The 25,732-nt window shown below is 44.8% G+C and overlaps 1 protein-coding gene across 11 annotated transcripts in view; it reads right to left on the bottom strand.

The window, feature by feature from the left end:
* Window positions 1–25,732, bottom strand: part of LOC106562332 (pleckstrin homology domain-containing family A member 7) — a 178,050-nt gene that overhangs the window by 93,391 nt on the left and 58,927 nt on the right. For 10 of the 11 annotated variants that reach the window (XM_045689235.2, XM_045689241.2, XM_082957834.1 and 7 more), the window contains exon 4: window positions 1,604–1,687. In XM_045689235.2, the coding sequence (XP_045545191.1) occupies window positions 1,604–1,687 (84 nt within the window). Of the gene's footprint in view, window positions 1–1,603; window positions 1,688–17,267; window positions 17,531–25,732 lie in introns of those variants that run through there. The other variant, XM_045689243.2, reaches the window with a different exon arrangement.

Genomic DNA, 25,732 nt, shown 5'->3' with positions numbered 1-25,732 from the left:
TACTGAGCTTTGATCTGGTATTAGATAGTAATAGAATAATTCAGTTACTGTGGCCCCTACAGTGCAGGGAATATGCAAGGCAGGGCACTTTAACTTTTAAACCCCCTGATGGTGTACAAATCCCTGGCTCAACAGTACCATGTGAGGGATATAGGAGGGTTGGGGTGGAGAAGAGAAGAATCCCAATGAGCTTCATGTCACTCCTACAAATTACCTTTCAAGCACTGCGACAGTGGAGATCAGATATCACTCTCGACCCTCTCTGCTACACTAACACATCGAGCCATGCATCCTAAAGCCTACATAACACCACCTTAATTATGTGGTGACACCTGTCATACACATTCATGACAGAAAGATAAAGGACTCAACTGTGGTCCTGCTATTGTTCTAATACATCATAATGAAAGTTTAGCAACATCAGGGCCATTTATCAATAGTTAACATGAAAGTCATGGTACAAATGTAGGATATTAATTTGGCCTACACTGTCACAACAAAATCATCCCGCAGCAACAGGATTTTAATGTTTAGTCCATAATGTTTCTTTATCGGTGGTCAGGCTATTAGCTGGCCAAAAGTTACATGAAAATTGCAATACTGTTAATATAACCTTGTGTTAGTGTGGGTTTTTAGTCAATTTATGTATATCGCGAAGCTCATCTGCATTTCACTGCAACAAAACAGGACAATTCTCAGCAACAAAAGAGCGATCAAATTAAGAGCCTTCCTCTGTATGTCAGGAATGTCATGCCATGTCATCTCCCATGTTTTAGAGGCACTTACAAGCAAGCTCTACAACGCTACAACTTAAAGATAAGTCCCAGTACGTCCAGGTCAAACCAACTCTGTGCATATGTCGCTAACACTAGGTCCCATGCTATTCAACCTCATCACACCACCTGGGGCTCCACCATGGCCGTACCACTCACACAATTCAACACAATCAACTTCATGACTGCAGCTATAACCTGCAGAAAATACTCTATATATTGCTCTTTGATGAAAAAAAAACCTGTGGTAATAATAGCCATCATTAGCATAACAACTGTGACATTTCAGACAGATGAATGGCTTCAGGCTTGCTATGGCCACAGTCATTACATTTTAGTCATTTAGCAGACGCTCTTATCCAGAGCGACTTACAGTAGTGAATGCATACATTTCACACATTTTTTTTTCTCCCCCCCCTACTGGTCCCCCGTGGGAATCGAACCCACAACCCTGGCATTGCAAACACCATGCTCTACCAACTGAGCCACACGGGACCACAGTCAAAGACATAATGTGAACCATAGCTGACTCATTACCATCAATTGAATTAAGACGATACCTTAAAAATACACACAAACAATTGGACTGGGAGCAGCTGTTGCACAAGTGCAAGCAGTTATGAATTCCATTTCCAGCATTCCTCAGGCAGTCCGTTCCTGTTCCTTCTCATCTCATCCCTGGGACAAGCAGCAGACAATCTCACACTCTAATCTGAGTTCAATTACACTCTATTCTCATCTCCTCCCAGCATGACCTCGGACCAACCAGACGTTACACTGAAGCCCACATTATAACCTTCCTCGGGTAAAGATAGTAGAGGTGCACTCACTTGTCGTGGAGCATATATTCAGTGTTTTCTGGAGAGATCTGTCCAGTCACAGGGTGTCGGAACGACGTGCTCTTCTGGTTATGGCTGAGAGCGTCAGAGAGAGAGAGAACAGGGAGGGAAGACAGGGAAGGAGTGAAAACAACAGCGAAGGACAAAATACAATTAGTATTCCGTCATGAATCATATTTCTGCTTGATCGCGCCACTATTTTGTGCATTGATGTATTGGTCACTGGCTGCTTGTTGGGCATTCTACAGGAATACACCAAGTTTCTAGACTTCCAATAACTTTCACAGCCAAGTGTAGAATGTGCGGTAGTGCTGAAGACTGGCCAAGGCAGGGGCTCATATTATCTCAGTACTCTCCCCTACCAGCTCGCCAGGCTTTATTGATTTCAATTACATGGGGTCATTCATCGCTTTAACTAGGGCATTAAAGCTACCTGTATCGTTGGATAAAATAGGAAATGGACAGGGGGCAGCGCTGGTGGTGGAAAGAATGAAAAATAACACAATGATGTGATTTGCTCTAAACTGTCCGCATCAATTATTTACTTTTTACACACTTTGGATGGAAGTTGCGTAGCAGATGTGCCCATCGGACAGTAAGAGAGAGTCATTCTATGAACAGGTCTCTGCTTCATTCAACATTAGGAGCAGTGGAGCAGTCAGGATTCCATACGTTTCCACTTAGAGTTATCCAGGTCCAGAACATGCACAGGTGGAAACTTCTGATCCAGACTGACCTGGTCTTTAATCACTATGAGGACTTCTGACCCAGACTGACCTGGTCTTTAATCACTATGAGGACTTCTGATCCAGACTGACCTGGTCTTTAATCACTATGAGGACTTCTGATCCAGACTGACCTGGTCTTTAATCACTATGAGGACTTCTGATCCAGACTGACCTGGTCTTTAATCACTATGAGGACTTCTGACCCAGACTGACCTGGTCTTTAATCACTATGAGGACTTCTGACCCAGACTGACCTGGTCTTTAATCACTATGAGGACTTCTGACCCAGACTGACCTGGTCTTTAATCACTATGAGGACTTCTCACCCAGACTGACCTGGTCTTTAATCACTATGAGGACTTCTGACCCAGACTGACCTGGTCTTTAATCACTATGAGGACTTCTGATCCAGACTGAGCTGGTCGTTAATCATTATGAGGACTTCTGGGTCAGATTGTGTGAGTGTGAATGCTGTATGTGAGTGTAGTGTTTCTTACTGTGCTACTGTAAAGATCAGATCCCCCCGTGCAGGTCAGAGGGGGTCAGGTGAGCTGTGCTAGCTAGCCTATCGGTGTGTCCTCAGATAGACCATGATAACACACCCTAGGCTTCCAGTTCTCACACTTCACTGTCACATTCAACAGCCAATGAGAAATACTACACCAATCCAGCCACTATGGAAACAGTCATCACAATAAGAATGACAACACAACCAGGGCAATGATGTTGGCCAATTTATTGGTGCACTGACTGTCCAATCAGTCTAGCAGAAATAAGTAAAAGTCACATATGTCATTCAATCCAGATGACTGCTAATGTCTTAATTGAATTATGAGATGAATCAGTCTTTACCTCTAATGAAATATTTCATGCTTCCTTACACTTGAATTCCGTGTAAAATCAGAGCATGTTGGAGTTGAATAGGCTGTTACATGAGGACATTTTTGCTTTGAGACTGTTTCAATCTCTCTCGCAAAGCTACGTTATTGTGATGCTTTTGGGGGAGGGGAAATATCAAAGTACTGGGAACGATTGTTCACCCTACTGAGATTCTTAATGTAAACACTGGCAATGATGCAAATTGCCAAGATTTGAGGTAATAGACAACAGCTGACTGTACTCTCTGCTCTCTTCCAACCCATTCTCAATTACAACATTAAGAACACAACATCCTCATACAATCTATAATCACATTAGAATATGCATTCCATAAATGTAGTTCTATATATACACAACTGTAGTGATTCATTGTGTACCTATGGAAAACCATCTGTTAACCTCGACTCAATAGAGCAGAAATATCAGCGAGATGATGTCAGAGATGAATGTCCTGTGTTGAGTGCTCCTCTATCTCATCATGGTGTCCGGCACCACCGCCCTCTCTGGGCTCTTTACTCAAGCGTGGCCACTGAGAAGACAGGCCCATTTGTCTGAGGGGCCACTGGACAGATATGAAGTGCTAAGGTCCTCCCAGAGCAGAGCCATCCCTCTCCGGCTGCCGTAGACTGGACTGAACAAGACTGAAAGGCAGCCTGCTCTGGACTGTACTAGCCTGAGAGGCAGCCTGCTCTGGACTGTACTAGCCTGAGAGGCAGCATGCTCTGGACTGGACTGTACCAGCCTGAGAGGCAGCCTGCTCTGGATTGTACCAGCCTGAGAGGCAGCCTGCTCTGGACTGTACTAGCCTGAGAGGCAGCCTGCTCTGGATTGTACCAGCCTGAGAGGCAGCCTGCTCTGGACTGTACTAGCCTGAGAGGCAGCATGCTCTGGATTGGACTGTACCAGCCTGAGAGGCAGCCTGCTCTGGACTGTAATGGACTGTACCAGCCTGAGAGGCAATCAGCAGTGACAGCATCACACTTGCTCAATAGGCATCCTAATGTTTACAGTGAGCATGGTAATACCGTGTCAGCAGCATATAGCAAACGCCTCCTGAAGGACAACAACAGCCTTTACCAGCTGACACATAGTGTTATACCAACCCTGGTAGTATTACTGCGGTGTCATGCAGCAAAGTAAAGGAAATAAATCTGGTTGTTTCGAGAGATTTATGGGTTGACATTTTTTCAAAAGTTCGCAGGAAGCTGTGGTTGAGCAGAGACATTTCTGCATACACCCAAACACAAAAACAGATTCAAAGCAACACGCACGAAAACACAGAACAACACACACACAAACACAACAATACAGCTCTCTACTCTGTTTGGTCCTGGCCTGGGCTATGTTCCAGTAACGGCATGTAGTGTGTTGAACTACACCAGGTCCATGCAGTAGTACCCTACCCTCCACTGTTAATTAGGAACCTGCATTCTTTGGACCGTTTGTTTCAGCCACATTACTTCTGAACTACTTCTCATGGAATTCACTGCATTCCTACTTAGTGAACAAACGGTTCCGGCAGCACAGTGGCCCTGTTTGTTTTGCCATGCCACGTAGTGTAGTACTCAGGGAAAAGACCTGGTTGCAGACCCACTTCAGTAAGACGCATGAGCTGACGCACACCCCAAAATGTTTGTATACGTGCTTACTAATGAAGAGTAAACTGTTTTATTACATTATATACATATGAAGTGGGTGAAGCAGTATGGAAACATTATTAAAGTGACCAGTGTTCTATGTCTCTATGTATAATGAACAAAAATATAAACGCAACCGTTTTAAAGATTTTGCTGAGTTACAGTTCATATAAGGAAATTAAGTCAATTGAAATAAATTCAATAAGCTCTAATCTATGGATTTCAAATGACTGGGCAGGGGCACAGCCACGGGTGGGCCTGGGAGGGCATAGACCCACCCACTTGGGAGCCAGGCCGACCCACCGGGGTGCCAGGCCCAGCCAATCAGAATAATTATTTTCCCCACAAAAGGGCTTTATTACAGACAGAAATACTCCTCCTCTGTTCTCAGTTGCTCGGTACCAGCTTTGATGCACCTGTACTATCTCCGCCTTCTAGATGGTAGCGGGGTGACCATGCCGTGGCTCGGGTGGCTGAGGTCCTTGATGATCTTCTTGGCCCTCCTGTGACACCGGGTCCTGTAGATGTCCTGGAGGGCAGGCAGTGTGTCACCAGTGATGCGTTGGGCTGAGCGCACCACCCTCTGGAGAGCCCTGGGGTTGCGGACGGTGCAATTACCATACCAGGAGGAGATTCTGATGCGACAGGATGCTCGCAATGGTGCATCTGTAGACGTTTGTGAGGGTCTTAGGGGCCAAGTTGAATTTCTTCAGCCTCCAGAGGTTAAAGAGGCGCTATTGCGCCGTCTTCACCACACTGTCTGCGTGAAGGGACCATTTTAGGTTGTCAGTGATGTGCACGCCGAGGAACTTGAAGCTTTTGACCCTCTTCACTGCGGCCCTGTCAATGTAGATGGGGGTGTGCTCTCTCTGCTCTCTCCTGTAGTCAACAATAAGCTCCCTCGTTTTGTTGACATTGAGGGAGAGATTATTTTCCTGGCACCACTAGGGCTCTCAACTCCTTCCTGTTGGACGTCTCATCATCGTTGGTAATCAGGCCTACCACTGTTGTGTTGTCAGCAAACTTGATGATTGAGTACTGGAGGGGGCTGAGCACGCACCCCAGTGGGGCCCCCGTGTTGAGGATCAGCGTGGCAGAGTTATTGTTGCCTACCTTCACAACTTGGGGTCGGCCCGTCAGGAAGTCCAGGACCCAGTTGCACAGGGTGGGGTTCAGACCCAGGGCCCTGAGCTTAGTGATGAGCTTAGAGGGCACTATGGTGTTGAAGGCTGAGCTGTAGTCGATGAACAGCATTCTTACATAGGTATTTCTCTTGTCCAGGTGGGATAGGGCAGCGTGTAGTGCAATTGCGATTGCCTCTGTTGGGACGATTTGCGAATTGTAGTGGTCTAGGGTGTCGGGTAAGGTGGAGGTGATATGTTCCTTAACTAGTCTCTCAAAGCTCTTCATGATGAGTGAGTGCTACAGGGCGATAGTCATTGAGTTTAGTTACCTTCATTTTCTTGGGTACAGGAACAATGGTGGACATTTTGAAGCAAGTGGGGACAACACGCTAAAATGACTTGCACACGTCGGCCACAAAGAACAAGAGCACACAGTCCTCATGAGTGTCGGGGGCACGCTTTGGCGGCTCTGTGTTTGGCTCCTCAAAGTGAGCGAAGAAAGTGTTTATCTCGTCCGGGTGCGAGCCACCGTGTCAACGTTGTGCCTGTCTTGAGTCCCTGTCACATGTGTCTTGTGTCTGAGTTGTTAAATTGTGGCTCCAATTTGTCCCTGTACTGTCGTTTTGCCTCTTTGATTACCTTTACGGAGGTCATGCATAGCAGGACAGGGAAATGGTCCAATTCACACACTTTTACCAAGAGAACATCCCTGGTCATCCCTACTGCCTCTGATCTGGCAGACTCATTAAACACAAATGCTTCATTTGTAAATGATGTCTGAGTGTTGGAGTGTGCCCTTAACTATCCGTAAATTAAAAAAACAAGAAAATTGTGCCGTTTGGATGGCCTAATATAAGTAATTTGAAATGATTTATACTTTTACTATATTATTGCAATTACATTTACTTTTGATACTTAAGTATATTTTAAACCAAATACTTTTAGACTTTTACTCAGGTAGTATTTTACTGGGTAACTTTCACTTTTACTTGAGTCATTTTCTATTAAGGTATCTTTACTTTTACTCAAGTATGACAATTGGGTACTTTTTACACCACTGCCAGTCACCTTGGAATGGTTAAATGCAGTGGTTTGCACTTACAGTTTTGCGTGAATTCTGCCATCTATCCACAGTTTCTGGTTTGGATATGTTGTAATCATCACATTGGGAACAACATCCTCTATGCACTTCCTGATGAGCCCAGTTACTGAGTCAGTGTATACGTCAATACTATTTTCAGAGGCGACCCGGAACATTTCCCAGTCCGCGTGATCAAAACCTTCTTGAAGCATAGATTCCAATTAGTCAGACCAACATTGAACAGGGCCTGAACGTTAGCGAGTAATATACTAGGAAGCGGTGGATGGTATGCATGCCACCTGAGTCTGAATAGGGCCCCACTTCATCTACCTCTTATCTGGCGTCTGAGTTTTGGTGCAGCACCCGGGATGAATAGAGCTGCATGAAACATTTCCATCGTACGGCCAGTACTACTCTGCAAATAGGCTAACCACTTCATACACAAACCTTTTATAACAAGATTTATCACAAGGGAGGAAATGGAGCTGAAATGGTCATCCCAATGCCTATCCAAATCATGCATAATTTTCAAAGACAGAACCAAACGATCAGGATCACAGCTAAACTTCATTGAAATCAAAACTAAACCCTTGCAAAGAATTCCATTGACCTCTAGGATTGACATGAAAAGGTCAGGGGTTATAAAAACACTATGTCTTCCATTATCAGGGTCACACAGAGACACACTGAGACACCCCCCCCCACACACACACACACACCCTCCACACACTGAGAATCACCCCCCCCCCACCCACACACACCTACCTACACCCCCCCACCCCACCCCCACACACACACTGAGAACCCCCCCCCACCCACACACACACACACACACACACACACACAGGACATACACACACTCCATACAATGACCTTCTACACACTGACAGACCCCACCTGCTGCGAGGAGCAGGCTAGGTCACGTTCTCATTAGCCAGTAGTCATCATGGCTGTGATGTGATTACATGTCTCCGTGTGCTTCCTCCTCCATAACTCTTTCTCCCCATGCAGCACTCTCATGGCTCAGGCCTTATCAGCCTGGGTACCACTCAGAGTTAAGACCCTCCCTAACATCCTCACTGTAACCTGTGGTTAAATCACAGGGTAGATGTTGACATCAACATTACTGTGCATTTTTACATTGGATTTATAATTACACCATGTCTTTATGAAGATGATTATACTGTTAATATCATAGTATAATAATATCACACTGATTGAAATGTCCAGAGGTATAAACCAGGGATATTTTAAGAAATAGGCTAAAGGTCATGTTGACAATGTGGAACTATACTTAAAAACATTGAACATGTATAGGTGTCTCAGCTGGCTTTACAAGACTGATGTTCAATATTATAGGAAATGCATGCCTTGAATTGCTAAACATTCAGCTCACAGGAAATATTTCTATTCAACAGCATGTCAGTCGCATGTCAGTTGGAAACAAAACACTTAAGTGTAGTTTATGTGTAGTTTATGTTTCCATGTGGTCCTGATAGGAAGCAGCTAGCGTGACTGACAGGTCTAATAGCAGGTCTACCAGAGCTATGTTTGCACTAAGGTCTAACCTCCATGTAAAACCTTTCAGGTGCAGCTACAGTCTGTTTAGACACTGCTTAAAAGGATGGGAGTATTTTCCACAGAGCAGATGAAATAAAAAATGTGATTTTCTCAGAAAAGCATTTGAAATGTTCTATTTCATGTTGAACAAGAAAAGGTGAAATATATAGCAAAGAAGTTCAGTTGATTGAACATATTCTGCAACACACAAACACTGTTTGAGCTACAGTAAAACACACTATAGAGAGCCTCTTCACCCTCAGGAGGCTGAAAAGAGTTGGCATGGGTCCTCAAAACCTCAAAAGTTTCTACAGCTGCACCATTGAGAGCATCTTGACTGGCTGCATCACCCCTTGGTATGGCAACTGCTTGGCATCCGACCGCAAGGCGTTACAGAGGGTAGTGCGTACGGCCCAGTACATCATTGGGGTCAATCTCCCTGCCATCCAGGACCTCTATACAAGGCGGTGTCAGAGGAAGCCCAAACAATTGTCAAAGACTCCAGCCACCCACTGTTCTCTCTGCTACCGCACGGCAAACGGTGCCGGAGCGCTAAGTCTGGGACCTGAACAGCTTCAACCCCAAGCCACAAGACTGCTAAATAGTTCACCAAATAGCTACCCAGACTATCTGCATTGACCCTTTTTGTACTAACTCTGGCTATGCACACACACTGGACTCTACCCACAAACTCACACATACTTACACTGACACACACACACACATCACACATACACACAGGCACACATTCGCGACACACACACACACACACACACACACACACACACACACACACACACACACACACACACACACACACACACACACACACACACACACACACACACACACACACACAGTACGCTGCTGCTACTGTCTATCTATCTTGTTGCCTAGTCACTTTACCCCTACCTATATGTACCTATCTACCTCACTTACCTCGTACCCCTGTACGTGGACTCAGTTCTGGCACCCCATGTATATAGCCACACTATCATTGACTCAGTTCTGGCACCCCATGTATATAGCCACACTATCATTGACTCAGTACTGACACCCCATGTATATAGCCACACTATCATTGACTCAGTTCTGGCACCCCATGTATATAGCCACACTATCATTGACTCAGTTCTGGCACCCCATGTATATAGCCACACTATCATTGACTCAGTTCTGGCACCCCATGTATATAGCCACACTATCATTGACTCAGTTCTGGCACCCCATGTATATAGCCACACTATCATTGACTCAGTTCTGGCACCCCATGTATATAGCCACGCTGTCATTGACTCAGTTCTGGCACCCCATGTATATAGCCACACTATCATTGACTCAGTTCTGGCACCCCATGTATATAGCCACACTATCATTGACTCTGTACTGGCACCCCATGTATATAGCCACACTATCATTGACTCAGTACTGGCACCCCATGTATATAGCCATGTTATGATGGACTCAGTACTGGCACCCCATGTATATAGCCACGCTATCATTGACTCAGTACTGGCACCCCATGTATATAGCCATGTTATCATGGACTCAGTACTGGCACCCCATGTATATAGCCACACTATCATTGACTCAGTACTGGCACCCCATGTATATAGCCACGCTATCATGGACTCAGTACTGGCACCCCATGTATATAGCCACGCTATCATTGACTCAGTACTGGCACCCCATGTATATAGCCATGTTATGATGGACTCAGTACTGGCACCCCATGTATATAGCCACGCTATCATTGACTCAGTACTGGCACCCCATGTATATAGCCACGCTATCATGGACTCAGTACTGGCACCCCATGTATATAGCCACGCTATCATGGACTCAGTACTGGCACCCCATGTATATAGCCACGCTATCATTGACTCAGTACTGGCACCCCATGTATATAGCCACACTATCATTGACTCAGTTCTGGCACCCCATGTATATAGCCACACTATCATTGACTCAGTTCTGGCACCCCATGTATATAGCCACGCTATCATTGACTCAGTTCTGGCACCCCATGTATATAGCCACGCTATCATTGACTCAGTTCTGGCACCCCATGTATATAGCCACGCTATCATTGACTCAGTACTGGCACCCCATGTATATAGCCACACTATCATTGACTCAGTACTGGCACCCCATGTATATAGCCACGCTATCATTGACTCAGTTCTGGCACCCCATGTATATAGCCACACTATCATTGACTCAGTACTGGCACCCCATGTATATAGCCATGTTATCATGGACTCAGTACTGACACCCCATGTATATAGCCACGCTATCATTGACTCAGTACTGGCACCCCATGTATATAGCCATGTTATCATGGACTCAGTACTGGCACCCCATGTATATAGCCACACTATCATTGACTCAGTACTGGCACCCCATGTATATAGCCATGTTATCATGGACTCAGTACTGACACCCCATGTATATAGCCATGTTATCATGGACTCAGTACTGACACCCCATGTATATAGCCACGCTATCATGGACTCAGTACTGGCACCCCATGTATATAGCCACGCTATCATGGACTCAGTACTGACACCCCATGTATATAGCCATGTTATCATGGACTCAGTACTGGCACCCCATGTATATAGCCATGTTATCATGGACTCAGTACTGACACCCCATGTATATAGCCATGTTATCATGGACTCAGTACTGGCACCCCATGTATATAGCCATGTTATCATGGACTCAGTACTGGCACCCCATGTATATAGCCACGCTATCATGGACTCAGTACTGGCACCCCATGTATATAGCCATGTTATCATGGACTCAGTACTGACACCCCATGTATATAGCCACGCTATCATGGACTCAGTACTGGCACCCCATGTATATAGCCATGTTATCATGGACTCATAGCCACGCTATCATTGACTCAGTACTGGCACCCCATGTATATAGCCATGTTATCATGGACTCATAGCCACGCTATCATTGACTCAGTACTGGCACCCCATGTATATAGCCATGTTATCATGGACTCATAGCCACGCTATCATTGCTCATTGTGTCTTTATTCCTCATGTTACACATTTGTATTTGTATTATTATTATTTTAGATTTTGTATTGTATTCTGCATTGTTTGGAAGGGCCTGTAAGTAAGCATTTCACTCTTAGTCGAAATCTCTTGTTTATGAAGGATGTGACAACAAAAAAATATGATTTGAACCCCAAGTCATAAGATGAATAGTTAACGAAAAAGCTGCATTTACCCTTTTTTTTTACTCATTACATACGCTGCTGCTACTGTCTATTATCTATCCTTTACCCCTACCTACAGAATACTGCTGTTACTGTCTATTATCTATCCTTTACCCCTACCTACAGAATACTGCTGTTACTGTCTATTATCTATCCTTTACCCCTACCTACAATATACTGCTGTTACTGTCTATTATCTATCCTTTACCCCTACCTACAGTATACTGATGTTACTGTCTATTATCTATCCTTTACCCCTACCTACAGTATACTGCTGTTACTGTCTATTATCTATCCTTTACCCCTACCTACAATATACTGCTGTTACTGTCTATTATCTATCCTTTACCCCTACCTACAGTATACTGCTGTTACTGTCTATTATCTATCCTTTACCCCTACCTACAATATACTGCTGTTACTGTCTATTATCTATCCTTTACCCCTACCTACAGTATACTGCTGCTACTGTCTATTATCTATCCTTTACCCCTACCTACAGTATACTGCTGTTACTGTCTATTATCTATCCTTTACCCCTACCTACAGTATACTGCTGTTACTGTCTATTATCTATCCTTTACCCCTACCTACAATATACTGCTGTTACTGTCTATTATCTATCCTTTACCCCTACCTACAGTATACTGCTGTTACTGTCTATTATCTATCCTTTACCCCTACCTACAGTATACTGATGTTACTGTCTATTATCTATCCTTTACCCCTACCTACAGAATACTGCTGTTACTGTCTATTATCTATCCTTTACCCCTACCTACAGTATACTGATGTTACTGTCTATTATCTATCCTTTACCCCTACCTACAGTATACTGCTGTTACTGTCTATTATCTATCCTTTACCCCTACCTACAGAATACTGCTGTTACTGTCTATTATCTATCCTTTACCCCTACCTACAATATACTGCTGTTACTGTCTATTATCTATCCTTTACCCCTACCTACAATATACTGCTGTTACTGTCTATTATCTATCCTTTACCCCTACCTACAATATACTGCTGTTACTGTCTATTATCTATCCTTTACCCCTACCTACAATATACTGCTGTTACTGTTTGTATTGACTCAATACTGGTGCCCGTGTATATAGCCAAGTTATCATTGACTCCATACTGGTGCCCGTGTATATAGCCAAGTTATCATTGACTCCATACTGGTGCCCGTGTATATAGCCAAGTTATCATTGACTCTATACTGGTGCCCCGTGTATATAGCCAAGTTATCATTGACTCCATACTGGTGCCGTGTATATAGCCAAGTTATCATTGACTCCATACTGGTGCCCCGTGTATATAGCCAAGTTATCATTGACTCCATACTGGTGCCCCGTGTATATAGCCAAGTTATCATTGACTCCATACTGGTGCCCGTGTATATAGCCAAGTTATCATTGACTCCATACTGGTGCCCGTGTATATAGCCAAGTTATCATTGACTCCATACTGGTGCCCCGTGTATATAGCCAAGTTATCATTGACTCCATACTGGTGCCCGTGTATATAGCCAAGTTATCATTGACTCCATACTGGTGCCCCGTGTATATAGCCAAGTTATCATTGACTCCATACTGGTGCCCGTGTATATAGCCAAGTTATCATTGACTCTATACTGGTGCCCGTGTATATAGCCAAGTTATCATTGACTCTATACTGGTGCCCGTGTATATAGCCAAGTTATCATTGACTCCATACTGGTGCCCCGTGTATATAGCCAAGTTATCATTGACTCCATACTGGTACCCCGTGTATATAGCCAAGTTATCATTGACTCTATACTGGTGCCCCGTGTATATAGCCAAGTTATCATTGACTCTATACTGGTGCCCCGTGTATATAGCCAAGTTATCATTGACTCCATACTGGTGCCCGTGTATATAGCCAAGTTATCATTGACTCCATACTGGTGCCCGTGTATATAGCCACGTTATCATTGACTCCATACTGGTGCCCGTGTATATAGCCAAGTTATCATTGACTCCATACTGGTGCCCGTGTATATAGCCAAGTTATCATTGACTCCATACTGGTGCCCGTGTATATAGCCAAGTTATCATTGACTCCATACTGGTGCCCCGTGTATATAGCCAAGTTATCATTGACTCCATACTGGTGCCCCGTGTATATAGCCAAGTTATCATTGACTCCATACTGGTGCCCCGTGTATATAGCCAAGTTATCATTGACTCCATACTGGTGCCCCGTGTATATAGCCAAGTTATCATTGACTCCATGCTGGTGCCCCGTGTATATAGCCAAGTTATCATTGACTCTATACTGGTGCCCCGTGTATATAGCCACGTTATCATTGACTCCATACTGGTGCCCCGTGTATATAGCCAAGTTATCATTGACTCCATGCTGGTGCCCCGTGTATATAGCCAAGTTATCATTGACTCTATACTGGTGCCCCGTGTATATAGCCACGTTATCATTGACTCCATACTGGTGCCCCGTGTATATAGCCAAGTTATCATTGACTCCATACTGGTGCCCCGTGTATATAGCCAAGTTATCATTGACTCCATACTGGTGCCCCGTGTATAAAGCCAAGTTATCATTGACTCTATACTGGTGCCCGTGTATATAGCCAAGTTATCATTGACTCTATACTGGTGCCGTGTATATAGCCAAGTTATCATTGACTCCATACTGGTGCCCGTGTATATAGCCAAGTTATCATTGACTCCATGCTGGTGCCCCGTGTATATAGCCAAGTTATCATTGACTCCATACTGGTGCCCGTGTATATAGCCAAGTTATCATTGACTCCATACTGGTGCCCGTGTATATAGCCAAGTTATCATTGACTCCATGCTGGTGCCCGTGTATATAGCCACGTTATCATTGACTCCATACTGGTGCCCGTGTATATAGCCAAGTTATCATTGACTCCATACTGGTGCCCGTGTATATAGCCAAGTTATCATTGACTCCATACTGGTGCCCCGTGTATATAGCCAAGTTATCATTGACTCCATACTGGTACCCGTGTATATAGCCAAGTGATCATTGACTCCATACTGGTGCCCCGTGTATATAGCCAAGTTATCATTGACTCCATACTGGTGCCCCGTGTATATAGCCAAGTTATCATTGACTCCATACTGGTGCCCGTGTATATAGCCAAGTTATCATTGACTCCATACTGGTGCCCGTGTATATAGCCAAGTTATCATTGACTCCATACTGGTGCCCGTGTATATAGCCAAGTTATCATTGACTCCATACTGGTGCCCGTGTATATAGCCAAGTTATCATTGACTCCATACTGGTGCCCGTGTATATAGCCAAGTTATCATTGACTCTATACTGGTGCCCGTGTATATAGCCAAGTTATCATTGACTCCATACTGGTGCCCCGTGTATATAGCCAAGTTATCATTGACTCCATACTGGTGCCCGTGTATATAGCCAAGTTATCATTGACTCCATACTGGTGCCCCGTGTATATAGCCAAGTTATCATTGACTCTATACTGGTGCCCGTGTATATAGCCAAGTTATCATTGACTCCATACTGGTGCCCGTGTATATAGCCAAGTTATCATTGACTCCATACTGGTGCCCCGTGTATATAGCCAAGTTATCATTGACTCCATACTGGTGCCCCGTGTATATAGCCAAGTTATCATTGACTCTATACTGGTGCCCGTGTATATAGCCAAGTTATCATTGACTCCATACTGGTGCCCGTGTATATAGCCAAGTTATCATTGACTCCATACTGGTGCCCCGTGTATATAGCCAAGTTATCATTGACTCCATACTGGTGCCCCGTGTATATAGCCAAGTTATCATTGACTCCATACTGGTGCCCGTGTATATAGCCAAGTTATCATTGACTCCATACTGGTGCCCGTGTATATAGCCAAGTTATCATTGACTCCATACTGGTGCCCCGTGTATATAGCCAAGTTATCATTGACTCCATACTGGTGCCCGTGTATATAGCCAAGTTATCATTGACTCCATACTGGTGCCCGTGTATATAGCCAAGTTATCATTGACTCCATACTGGTGCCCCGTGTATATAGCCAAGTTATCATTGACTCCATACTGGTGCCCGTGTATATAGCCACGTTATCATTGACTCCATACTGGTGCCCGTGTATATAGCCAAGTTATCATTGACTCCATACTGGTGCCCCGTGTATATAGCCAAGTTATCATTGACTCCATACTGGTGCCCGTGTATATAGCCAAGTTATCATTGACTCCATACTGGTGCCGTGTATATAGCCAAGTTATCATTGACTCCATACTGGTGCCCGTGTATATAGCCAAGTTATCATTGACTCCATACTGGTGCCCGTGTATATAGCCAAGTTATCATTGACTCCATACTGGTGCCGTGTATATAGCCAAGTTATCATTGACTCCATACTGGTGCCCCGTGTATATAGCCAAGTTATCATTGACTCCATACTGGTGCCCCGTGTATATAGCCAAGTTATCATTGACTCCATACTGGTGCCCCGTGTATATAGCCAAGTTATCATTGACTCTATACTGGTGCCCGTGTATATAGCCAAGTTATCGTTACTCATTGTGTCTTTATTCCTCATGTTATTATTCTTTTTCTATTATCATTCTATTTTTATCTCTCTGCATTGTTGGGAAGGGCCAGTAAGTAAGCATTTCACTGTTAGTCTACACCTGTTGTTTACCAAGCATGTGACCAATAAAATTTGATTTGATTTGAGAGCGAGCTGAACAGAGTACAACCCCAGGCTTTCATTTCAGTCCAGAGCTTTTTCTCTCTTCAACACATTTTACTTCAGAGTATTTTGTCAGCTGAGGAATTCATTCCTCACAAAGCCCAGACTGAGACACAGTTACACTCAGGGTTGACATAGCTCCAATCTCCCTTGCCCCCACTCCCCCTCTCCTGCTGCGCTGAACAAACGTACAACTTTGGAGTCCAAGGTTCAGCCCGGCATGGCACGCCATACCAAATTTCACAGCAAAATCAACTGGCTCAGGGTAATCCCTTCTCCAATCGAGGGGCTAAACCCAGGCTGGCAGCAGCGTGGCACAGAGGGGCATGGGCATGGCCCAAAGGGCTTTTCACCTCACCCTCACACACCAGCTAGCAAAATGCTGCCATGTTGCACATACACCAGATCCTCCTTCAAATACCAGGAACACACTATTCTCTTACAACTCCACAGTCCACTCTCTCTTGCTCACCTCCCACTACTTTGCTTGCCAAACATTCTCTCTCTCCTCCTTAACCAAAAGTGAAACATTATTAAACACATTTCCTTGTGTAACCTCCGATCAGATGTCTCTGTTCTTTTATCTTCTACTGGATCTGTCCTATTATTCTCTCTCTCTCTTGTTCTCTCTGCACAAAGTGAAGGAGCAGAGCAGTCTCACCTGGCGTGTCCCAGTGGATGATCTACTTCCTCCTAGTTAGACTGGCTGGTGGTGGTGATCCTCATGGTGGTGGCAAGGGGGGAAAAGGGCGCTCTCTCTCTGCTCAGGAGGAACACCTCGGAACGTTTATCACATCCTCCTTCTGCCTCTCTCCTAACAGCTCTCTGTCTCTCTCCCGCCACTCTCTCTCTCTTTCACTCCCCCTCCCTCAATCTCTCCCTTCTCTCTGTCTCTTTCGCTCGCTCTCTCTCTCGCTCTCTCTGTCAGAGCGCTCTAATGAACTCCAGCCCTGTGTTGGAGAGAGAGGGGATGTCCAGCAGCCACAGAGAGATCAGAAGAGGAAGTACTGTACCTCTCTGTCCCACCTCTCTATGGACCAACATAAACACTGGGTTTTTACCTGCCCTGCTTTTCTGTCCTGGCAAGTCCTCAGTATTCACACCTTCTAATATGTAAACAACCTCAGTTCCTCAGTCAGGTCGGATTCACACTTTTGTTACTATTAATCACTTCATCCTGACCCACATATTTGGCACTTTTACTGTCAGCAGAGAACCTTGTCTTTTCTCTGAGTGGCAGCCTTGGCGCCAGGGGTAGGGGAAGGGGTAGGGGAAGGGGTAGGGGAAGGGGTAGGGGTAGGGGAAGGGGTAGGGGAAGGGGTAGGGGAAGGGGTAGGGGGAAGGGGTTGGGGAAGGGGTAGGGTAGGGGTAGGGGAAGGGTTAGGGGCAGGGGTAGGGTTAGGGGTAGGGGTAGGGGAAGGGGAGGGGTAGTGGTAGGGGAAGGGGTAGGGGTAGGGGTAGGGGAGGGGTAGGGGAAGGGGTAGGGGAAGGGTTAGGGGTAGGGGTAGGGGTAGGGGAAGGGGTAGGGGTAGGGGAAGGGGTAGGGGAAGGGGTAGGGGTAGGGTTGGGGAAGGGGTAGGGTAGGGTAGGGTAGGGGTAGGGGAAGGGTTAGGGGTAGGGGTAGGGTAGGGGTAGGGGAGGGGATGGGGTAGGGGAAGGGGTAGGGGAAGGGGTAGGTGTAGGGGTAGGGGTAGGGTAGGGGTAGGGGTAGAGGTAGGGTAGGGTAGGGGTAGGGGAAGGGGTAGGGGTAGGGTAGGGTTAGGGAAAGGGGTAGGGGTAGGGGTAGGGTAGGGGTAGGGGAAGGGGTAGGGGAAGGGGTAGGGGTAGGGGTAGGGGAAGGGGTAGGGGTAGGGGTAGGGTAGGGGTAGGGGTAGGGGTAGGGGTAGGGTTGGGTAGGGTTAGGGGTAGGGGGAGGGGTAGGGTAGGGTAGGGTTAGGGTAGGGGTAGGGGTAGGGGAAGGGGTAGGGGTAGGGGTAGGGTAGGGGTAGGGGTAGGGGTAGGGATAGGGGTAGGGTTGGGTAGGGTTAGGGGTAGGGGGAGGGGTAGGGTAGGGTAGGGTTAGGGTAGGGGTAGGGGGGAGGGGATATTGACATGGAGTTCTCCCAACATTGAAACCACATCTTCCTCAGTGGTTGATTTTCCCAAATGTGGCCATACAATAGTCAATCAGTTACTCCACACTCCGTATCACACATTGTGACAGGAGGCAGAGGAATCCATCTTCTCCTTGTTAACAGAAACCCCTGTCTGAGGTAAGACACTTTAATAAGTTTGTCTGCTTCTCACACATACTTTCGGAAGGTATAGTACCTCTTTTATAACCCCTGCTGTAGGCCAGCAGTTTGGTAGAAGACAATAGTGTGCTGTGACCTCATGGGGATGGTGAAGGAAGTGAAACTGATCCAGAGGTATGCAGGCCGGGCCCGGCCCGGAGAGCAGGTGCTATTGACACTACCCCATGGTCAATATTGTAAATGATAAACAGCCATGGTTCATGTGCCGAAAGGAAAAGCTTAAGAACTAGAAATAAACTGCTAGCAGCTAGCCCTTTCTTTATTAAAATAAAAATAGTTGATCTTCTTCAAAGGGAAAGTTTGCTAGTATACGATGCAATTGATTTTATAACACATTTATTGCAGAACTTAGACAGTATTCCTTAGCTAATTCAAAAGAGACAACAAACATTGGGTTGATGATTAAGCTGAGGTGTAGACTGAGCCATCTCAGATAGGCCTAGTCAGTGAGAGATTCAGCAGAGGAATGTTGAATCTGAATGTATTGTGATGTAACTAATGTGGTACGACATTCAGAGCTCTGCAGGTCAGGACACCAAGTACCACTGACTGTGACTGATTTCTCATCAGTGTCTGTGTTTCTACTAATCACCAGTGAGCACCATGGCATGTAGCATTCATTTGACGCAGGGGGTTAATGACTTTTATTGGAAATCTAATTCAGTTATCTGCAACAAACACCAAATTCATATTGGCAGCTGTGTGGCACAATAAATTAGGCTTGTTTTTCCAACTACATAAAAACGAGTGGATCTAATACAAGGCTAAATGATGAGACAGAGTTAGCATGGAGATTCATCGAGCCCTTTCACCACAATCATTTCCAGTGATGTAAAAGGCCATTACCAATGTGAAAGGGAAGGTACAGTAAGTCAACAGAGTCAGGGACATCCAGAATCTAATAAGTCAGACCAGGCCTAGCAGAGTGAATTATTTTAACGGTGGTTATTATCCCAGCAAAATGAGTTAAGTCCATTAAGAAGATAATCATTCTGCATGAGGATTTACACATGTCCATTTGCCTTTATCAGTTCCCTCAACTAAGCACTACAGCCATGCCAGCTTCAATTCAAACCATTTTGTGGGAAATTATCCATGCAGAGCTACAAAAAGCATTTGGAGCATTGAAAAGCTTCTAGTCATTCAATGAGAAAATGGGAAAACCTGCAGGGTACCGCCTGGCTACCCAGCCCTGAGCCCTCCCATCTCATCTCATCACTGACTGGCAAGCCTAACTTCAGTGAAGAAGACACTCCTCTTCTCTGTACTTTATACATTCTCTCCAATCTCCTTTAGCAGAGTAACTGTTTGTCTGACAGGCTGAGTTTACCTCATTAGGCTGTAATTATGGCCAGACTGAAACATATCTCAACCACCCAGCCAGGGACGTTTTTACAGGTGGATCACCTCTGCCTAGCTTGCTCCTGTGGGAACAATCGGACCCTCTTCTCTCCTCACCCAGGCCCACACCACAGATGGCCAGCTCTAAAGCCCTGAGACACTGCTGGGCACTGGGCACAGAGTGGCCCTGGCAGGTCCCAACATGCTCCATGGGAAGTAAACACAAGGCCTGAACCGTGGCACTGAGTCACCCTGGCAGGGGGGAGATGCTTGAGGACACAAAGACTGAGCAGCATACAACAGCCAAGGCACGATGCTTCATCTGACATGGCACATTAAAATGCAGTGTTGTACCACACACCTCCAGCCACAAGGTCGCGCTGCTCCAAAGCGGAGGCTAGCCAACAGCTAATTAGAGAGGCCTGAAAGGAGAGGGGCCCTGGGATGATAATGAGGGGTTTAGCTGGACAAGAGGGCCACTCTCTCACACGCTTTGTTCTCCAGGCTTAGAAGACATTCTGAAAAGGAATCACTCCTCTGATAGAGAACGTTGATGCTGTTCCTAAGATGAGACTGTAGCGTCAGCCCACTGGGCACACACCGGTTGAATCAACGTTGTAACCACGTCATTCCAATGAAAGATCTGTGACAGTGGGAGGGGAGACATGCAATGCCAGACACAGACCAAAAACTGGGCCAAATTGCATATAAACAAAATGAGATGCTTGGTGTTCAGCCATCTAATCCAACTAACGTTTCCTGGTGTCCATGTAGGCCCTTTAGAGAACGGCCATCTCAGCAGCTCTCCTCTCATAACTCTCCTCTGTTGCTCCTTTTTATGGCCAGGCGTTAATAGCTTGTATAGTAGAAACGTTGCTCTTGGTTACGGTGTGATAAACACTCATCAACACTCTCACTCCTGTTTGTCATTTTTCCAGACAGTGCCAACAGTAGTCTGAACAGTAAAAGGCCTGGGGGAGAGGAGGAAGAGGAGGAAGAGGAGGGAGCCATTCGAGTGTGTCCACATCAGCACTTCCATTACTCCAATGGCACAAAATTAGCCGACTGATAAATATTTAAAGGATTATTTGATGTAATTCATCAAAGAAATTGCTGTTTTCTGCCCAACCATCACAATGAAATGACTTTCAAAGACACTTATCTTGGGATCAATAGAGACAGAGATTTGCTGTGGCAAAATAAAAAGTTGGGAGTTAGGGGGATGAGGATCGGAGGGAAAATCAATGAGGAGTCCTGCAGCTTCAGGGGAAATATTTAACGCCCATAGATCCAGCCTCTGCATGCCGTATCCCAATCACTCACACTACCTGACTCCCATCCAAAGCAATCAGGGGTCACCTCCCTGTGAACTGCATACACAAACAGTGTGCTGCTAGAAGAGGAGAGGGGACACTAACTATCCTCCTGTTTTTCTCTGCTCTTTATCTCCACCAATAGACTACAACACACTTGATGTTCAACACTGTCACCTCCTTGTTCAGATGAATCGCTTGCTACTTCAACCACAACTTCTTCCAATGACAGTATGTACAGCAAATGATCTTGTCAACGACTTGTTAGTCACTGACTAACAACGATAGTCTACAGCGCCTGCTGAAAGGAATGACTAGACAATGTAAATGTAGGACCAGGCCCATAGACACTGGTGACAAGCAGTCCCCTCTGTCACTTACCCCAGGATCAGAGGAGTTGAGTCTGCTGGAGTGCCATGACCCTTGCACTAGCTTGGCACAAGTACCCTTTAGCTGCCTGGAAAACAAAACTTGACACTTCCAGCACAACACACAATGTTCTGTCCTGTTGCCCATTTCCCCTTTGTCTGCCTGAACTCACTCACACTTTTATCCACCATCCATTTCAACTGGGTGCATTTAGTAAAGCAGTCAAGCTCAAGGACAACATCAGCAAAAGTATAATGCACCTCTGAATACGTCAGATCCAACATTTGGTTTGTTGACATCCTCTAATGAGCGTTGCCTCAATATTTATTGGAAAACTGTCTCTGGAACCCTGGGACAGAAGCACACTTCAATCCTCATCTGGAGGAGATGACTAGATGACAAGACTGACAGTGTTGTGTTCTCCTTGCATGTGGAATACTATGACACACAAAAACACTTCTCTCTTTTACCACAGAGAGAGAGAGAGAGAGAGAGAGAGAGAGAGAGAGTGAAAAAAACTCATGAATGTTAAAGATAAACATGAGTCAGAAACTGATTGAAAATGTTTGAAATTAATAGGTTATCATGTTTCTTACACAGATAATAAACCTTTGAATAAGAGCCACACTTGAATTGAAATGTTGGCTTTCAGTATTCTGAGCATATCGCTCTGCTCCATCAGTAACACAGGAGTTCAGCTAACTAACTCTATGAAGGCAAATCTAAATGAAAACAGCCCCCCTCTCTTATCTGGCTGACCCCATACCCAAAGATCGATACCGCTGCTCAGTACAGGGCCAGGGGTTCAGAGATGTCCTGCATCCCCCCACATCCCCATAGGCTCAGCAGCTCTGATGAGCCAGATAATTCAATTCAATTCAAGGGGCTTTATTGGCATGGGAAACATATGTTAACATTGCCAAAGCAAGTGAAGAAGATAATAAACAAAAGTGAAATAAACAATAAAAATGAACAGTAAACATTACACTCACAGAAGTCCCAAAGGAATAAAGACATTTCAAATGTCATATTATGTATATATGAATGGTTAAATGGTTAAATAAATAAACAAAAATATGGGTTGTATTTACAATGGTGTTTGTTCTTAACTGGCTGCCCTTTACTTGTGGTAACAGGTCACAAATCTTTCTGCTGTTATTGCACACTGTGGTATTTCACCCAGTAGATATGGGAGTTGAACAAAATCAGGTTTGTTTTCAAAATCTTTGTGGATCTGTGTAATCTGAGGGAAATATGTGTCTCTAATATGGTCATACATTGGGCAGGAGGTTAGGAAGTGCAGCTCAGTTTCCACCTCATTTTGTGGGCAGTGTGTACATACAGTTGAAGTCAGAAGTTTACATTAAATTCATAAAATCTCGTTTTTCAACCACTCCACAAATGTCTTGTTAACAAACTATAGCTTTGGCAAGTCGGTTAGGACATCTACTTTGTGCATGACACAAGTAATTTTTCCTACAATTGTTTACAGACAGATTATTTCCCTTATAATTCACTGTATCACAATTCCAGCGGGTCAGAAGTTTACATACACTAAGTTGACTGTGCCTTTAAACAGCTTGGAAAATTCCAGAAAATGATGCCATGGCTTTAGAAGCTTCTGATAGGCTAATTGACATAATTTGAGTCAATTGGAGGTGTACCTGTGGATGTATTTCAAGGCCTACCTTCAAACACAGTGCCTCTTTGCTTGACATCATGGGAAAATCAAAAGAAATCAGCCAAGACCTTAGAAAAAAATTGTAGACCTCCACAAGTCTGGTTCATCCTTGGGAGCAATTTCCAAACGCCTGAAGGTACCACGTTCATCTGTACAAACAATAGTACACAAGTATAAACACCATGGGACCACGCAGCCGTCATACCGCTCAGGATGGAGACGCATTCTGTCTCCTAGAGATGAACGTACTTTGGAGGAATGGGCCACAATTCACCCAACTTATTGTAGGAAGCTTGTGGAAGGCTACCCGAAACATTTGACCCAAGTTAAACAATTTAAAGGCAATGTTACCAAATACTAATTGAGTGTATGTAAACTTCTGACCCACTGGGAATGTGATGAAAGAAATAAAAGCTGAAATAAATCACTCTCTACTATTATTCTGACATTTCACATCCTTAAAATAAAGTGGTGATCCTAACTGACCTAAGACAGGGAATTTTTACTAGGATTAAATGGCAGGAATTGTGAAAAACTGAGCTTAAATGTATTTGGCTAAGATGTATGTAAACTTCCGACTTCAACTGTATATATTGTTTTCTATACTACTCTACAGTATCTCATTCACTTAATACTGTTTACATATCTTGCATTACTCATCTCATATGTATATACTGTATTCTATATCTTAGTCCGTTCCACTCTGACACTACTCATCCATATCTATATAGTCTTAATTCATTCCTACTTAGATTTGTGTGTATTGAGTATATGTTGTGTAATTTGTTGGATATTACTTGTTAAATATTACTGCACTGTCGGAGCTAAACACCTCCCTGTGCAACTGGATCCTGGACTTCCTGACGGACCGCTCCCAGGTGGTAAGGGTAGATAACAACACATCCGCCACGCTGATCCTCAACACAGGGGCCCTCAGGGGTGCGTGCTCAGTCCCCTCCTATACTCCCTGTTCACTCATGACTGCACGGCCAGGCGCGACTCCAACACCATCATTAAGTTTGCCGATGACACAACAGTGGTAGGCCTGATTACCGACAATGACGAGACTGCCTATAGGGAGGAGGTCAGAAACCTGGCCGTGTGATGCCAGGACAACAACCTCTCCCTCAATGTGATCAAGACAAAAGAGGTGATTGTGGACTACAGGAGCAAGCACGGCCCCATTCTCATCGACGGACTGCAGTGGAGCAGGTTGAGAGCTTCAAGTTCCTTGGTGTCCACATCACCAACAAACTAACATGGTCCAAGCACACCAAGACAGTCGTGAAGAGGGCACAACAAAACCTATTCCCCCTCAGGACCAATAAAATTAGATTTTATAGCCTATAGGCCAATGCAGCAGTAGGCCTATACCTCAACTTCAATCGTCAACTAATTAAAATAAACAGGCCTAAAGCTGGCAAATAAAAACAGTAGAAAATATCCTGATGAAAGTTCAGGTTATTTCAATCGCATTCATCTCTCTACTCCAACTGTCTGCCTCCCTATCTATCTGTCTTGACTTGAGCTATCGCTAGTGAAGTGCAATATTGTATCAAATCAATTAACTGGATCCGGCACTAGCAACATTGTATCAACTAGCCTTTTCCGGACTCTCAGAGTTTCCAGACAGCTGCCGTTTACACTGGATATATGGGATCATCAGATCATGATATTTTTACACTGGATATATGGGATCATGAGATCATGATATTTTTACACTGGATATATGGGATCATCAGATCATGATATTTTTAAACTGGATAATCGGATCATCAGATCATGGTATTTTGCTTTCACACTGAGGCTTGGTGATTATCGAGACCGGGAGCGTTGGAATTTAGTTTCTAATATCGTGAGGAACTAACATAATTTGCAATGGATGTTAAAAAAGCAAATTTCATTGACTTACTGCGTGAGGTGAAGAAAAACGTACTGTGAACCTCAGCTTATTAGTGATGGAGTGGTGAGTTAAGACAATTAAAAATCAGACATTCTCAAATGGGCACTTTCCTACATTTGCGAGCAGCAGGCCAGGTAGGCCTACATCTATGCTCATGCGCACGCGTGCGTTCCCTCAACGTTATCAGGACAGAGAAACCAGACACACGCTCCCTCAACATTATCA

This window comes from Salmo salar, chromosome 11, assembly GCF_965601325.2.
Source record: "Salmo salar chromosome 11, fSalSal1, whole genome shotgun sequence".
Taxonomy (NCBI): domain Eukaryota; kingdom Metazoa; phylum Chordata; class Actinopteri; order Salmoniformes; family Salmonidae; genus Salmo; species Salmo salar.
The sequence above is the reverse complement of the archived record's forward strand: the minus strand, read 5'-3'. Positions and strand labels throughout refer to the sequence as shown.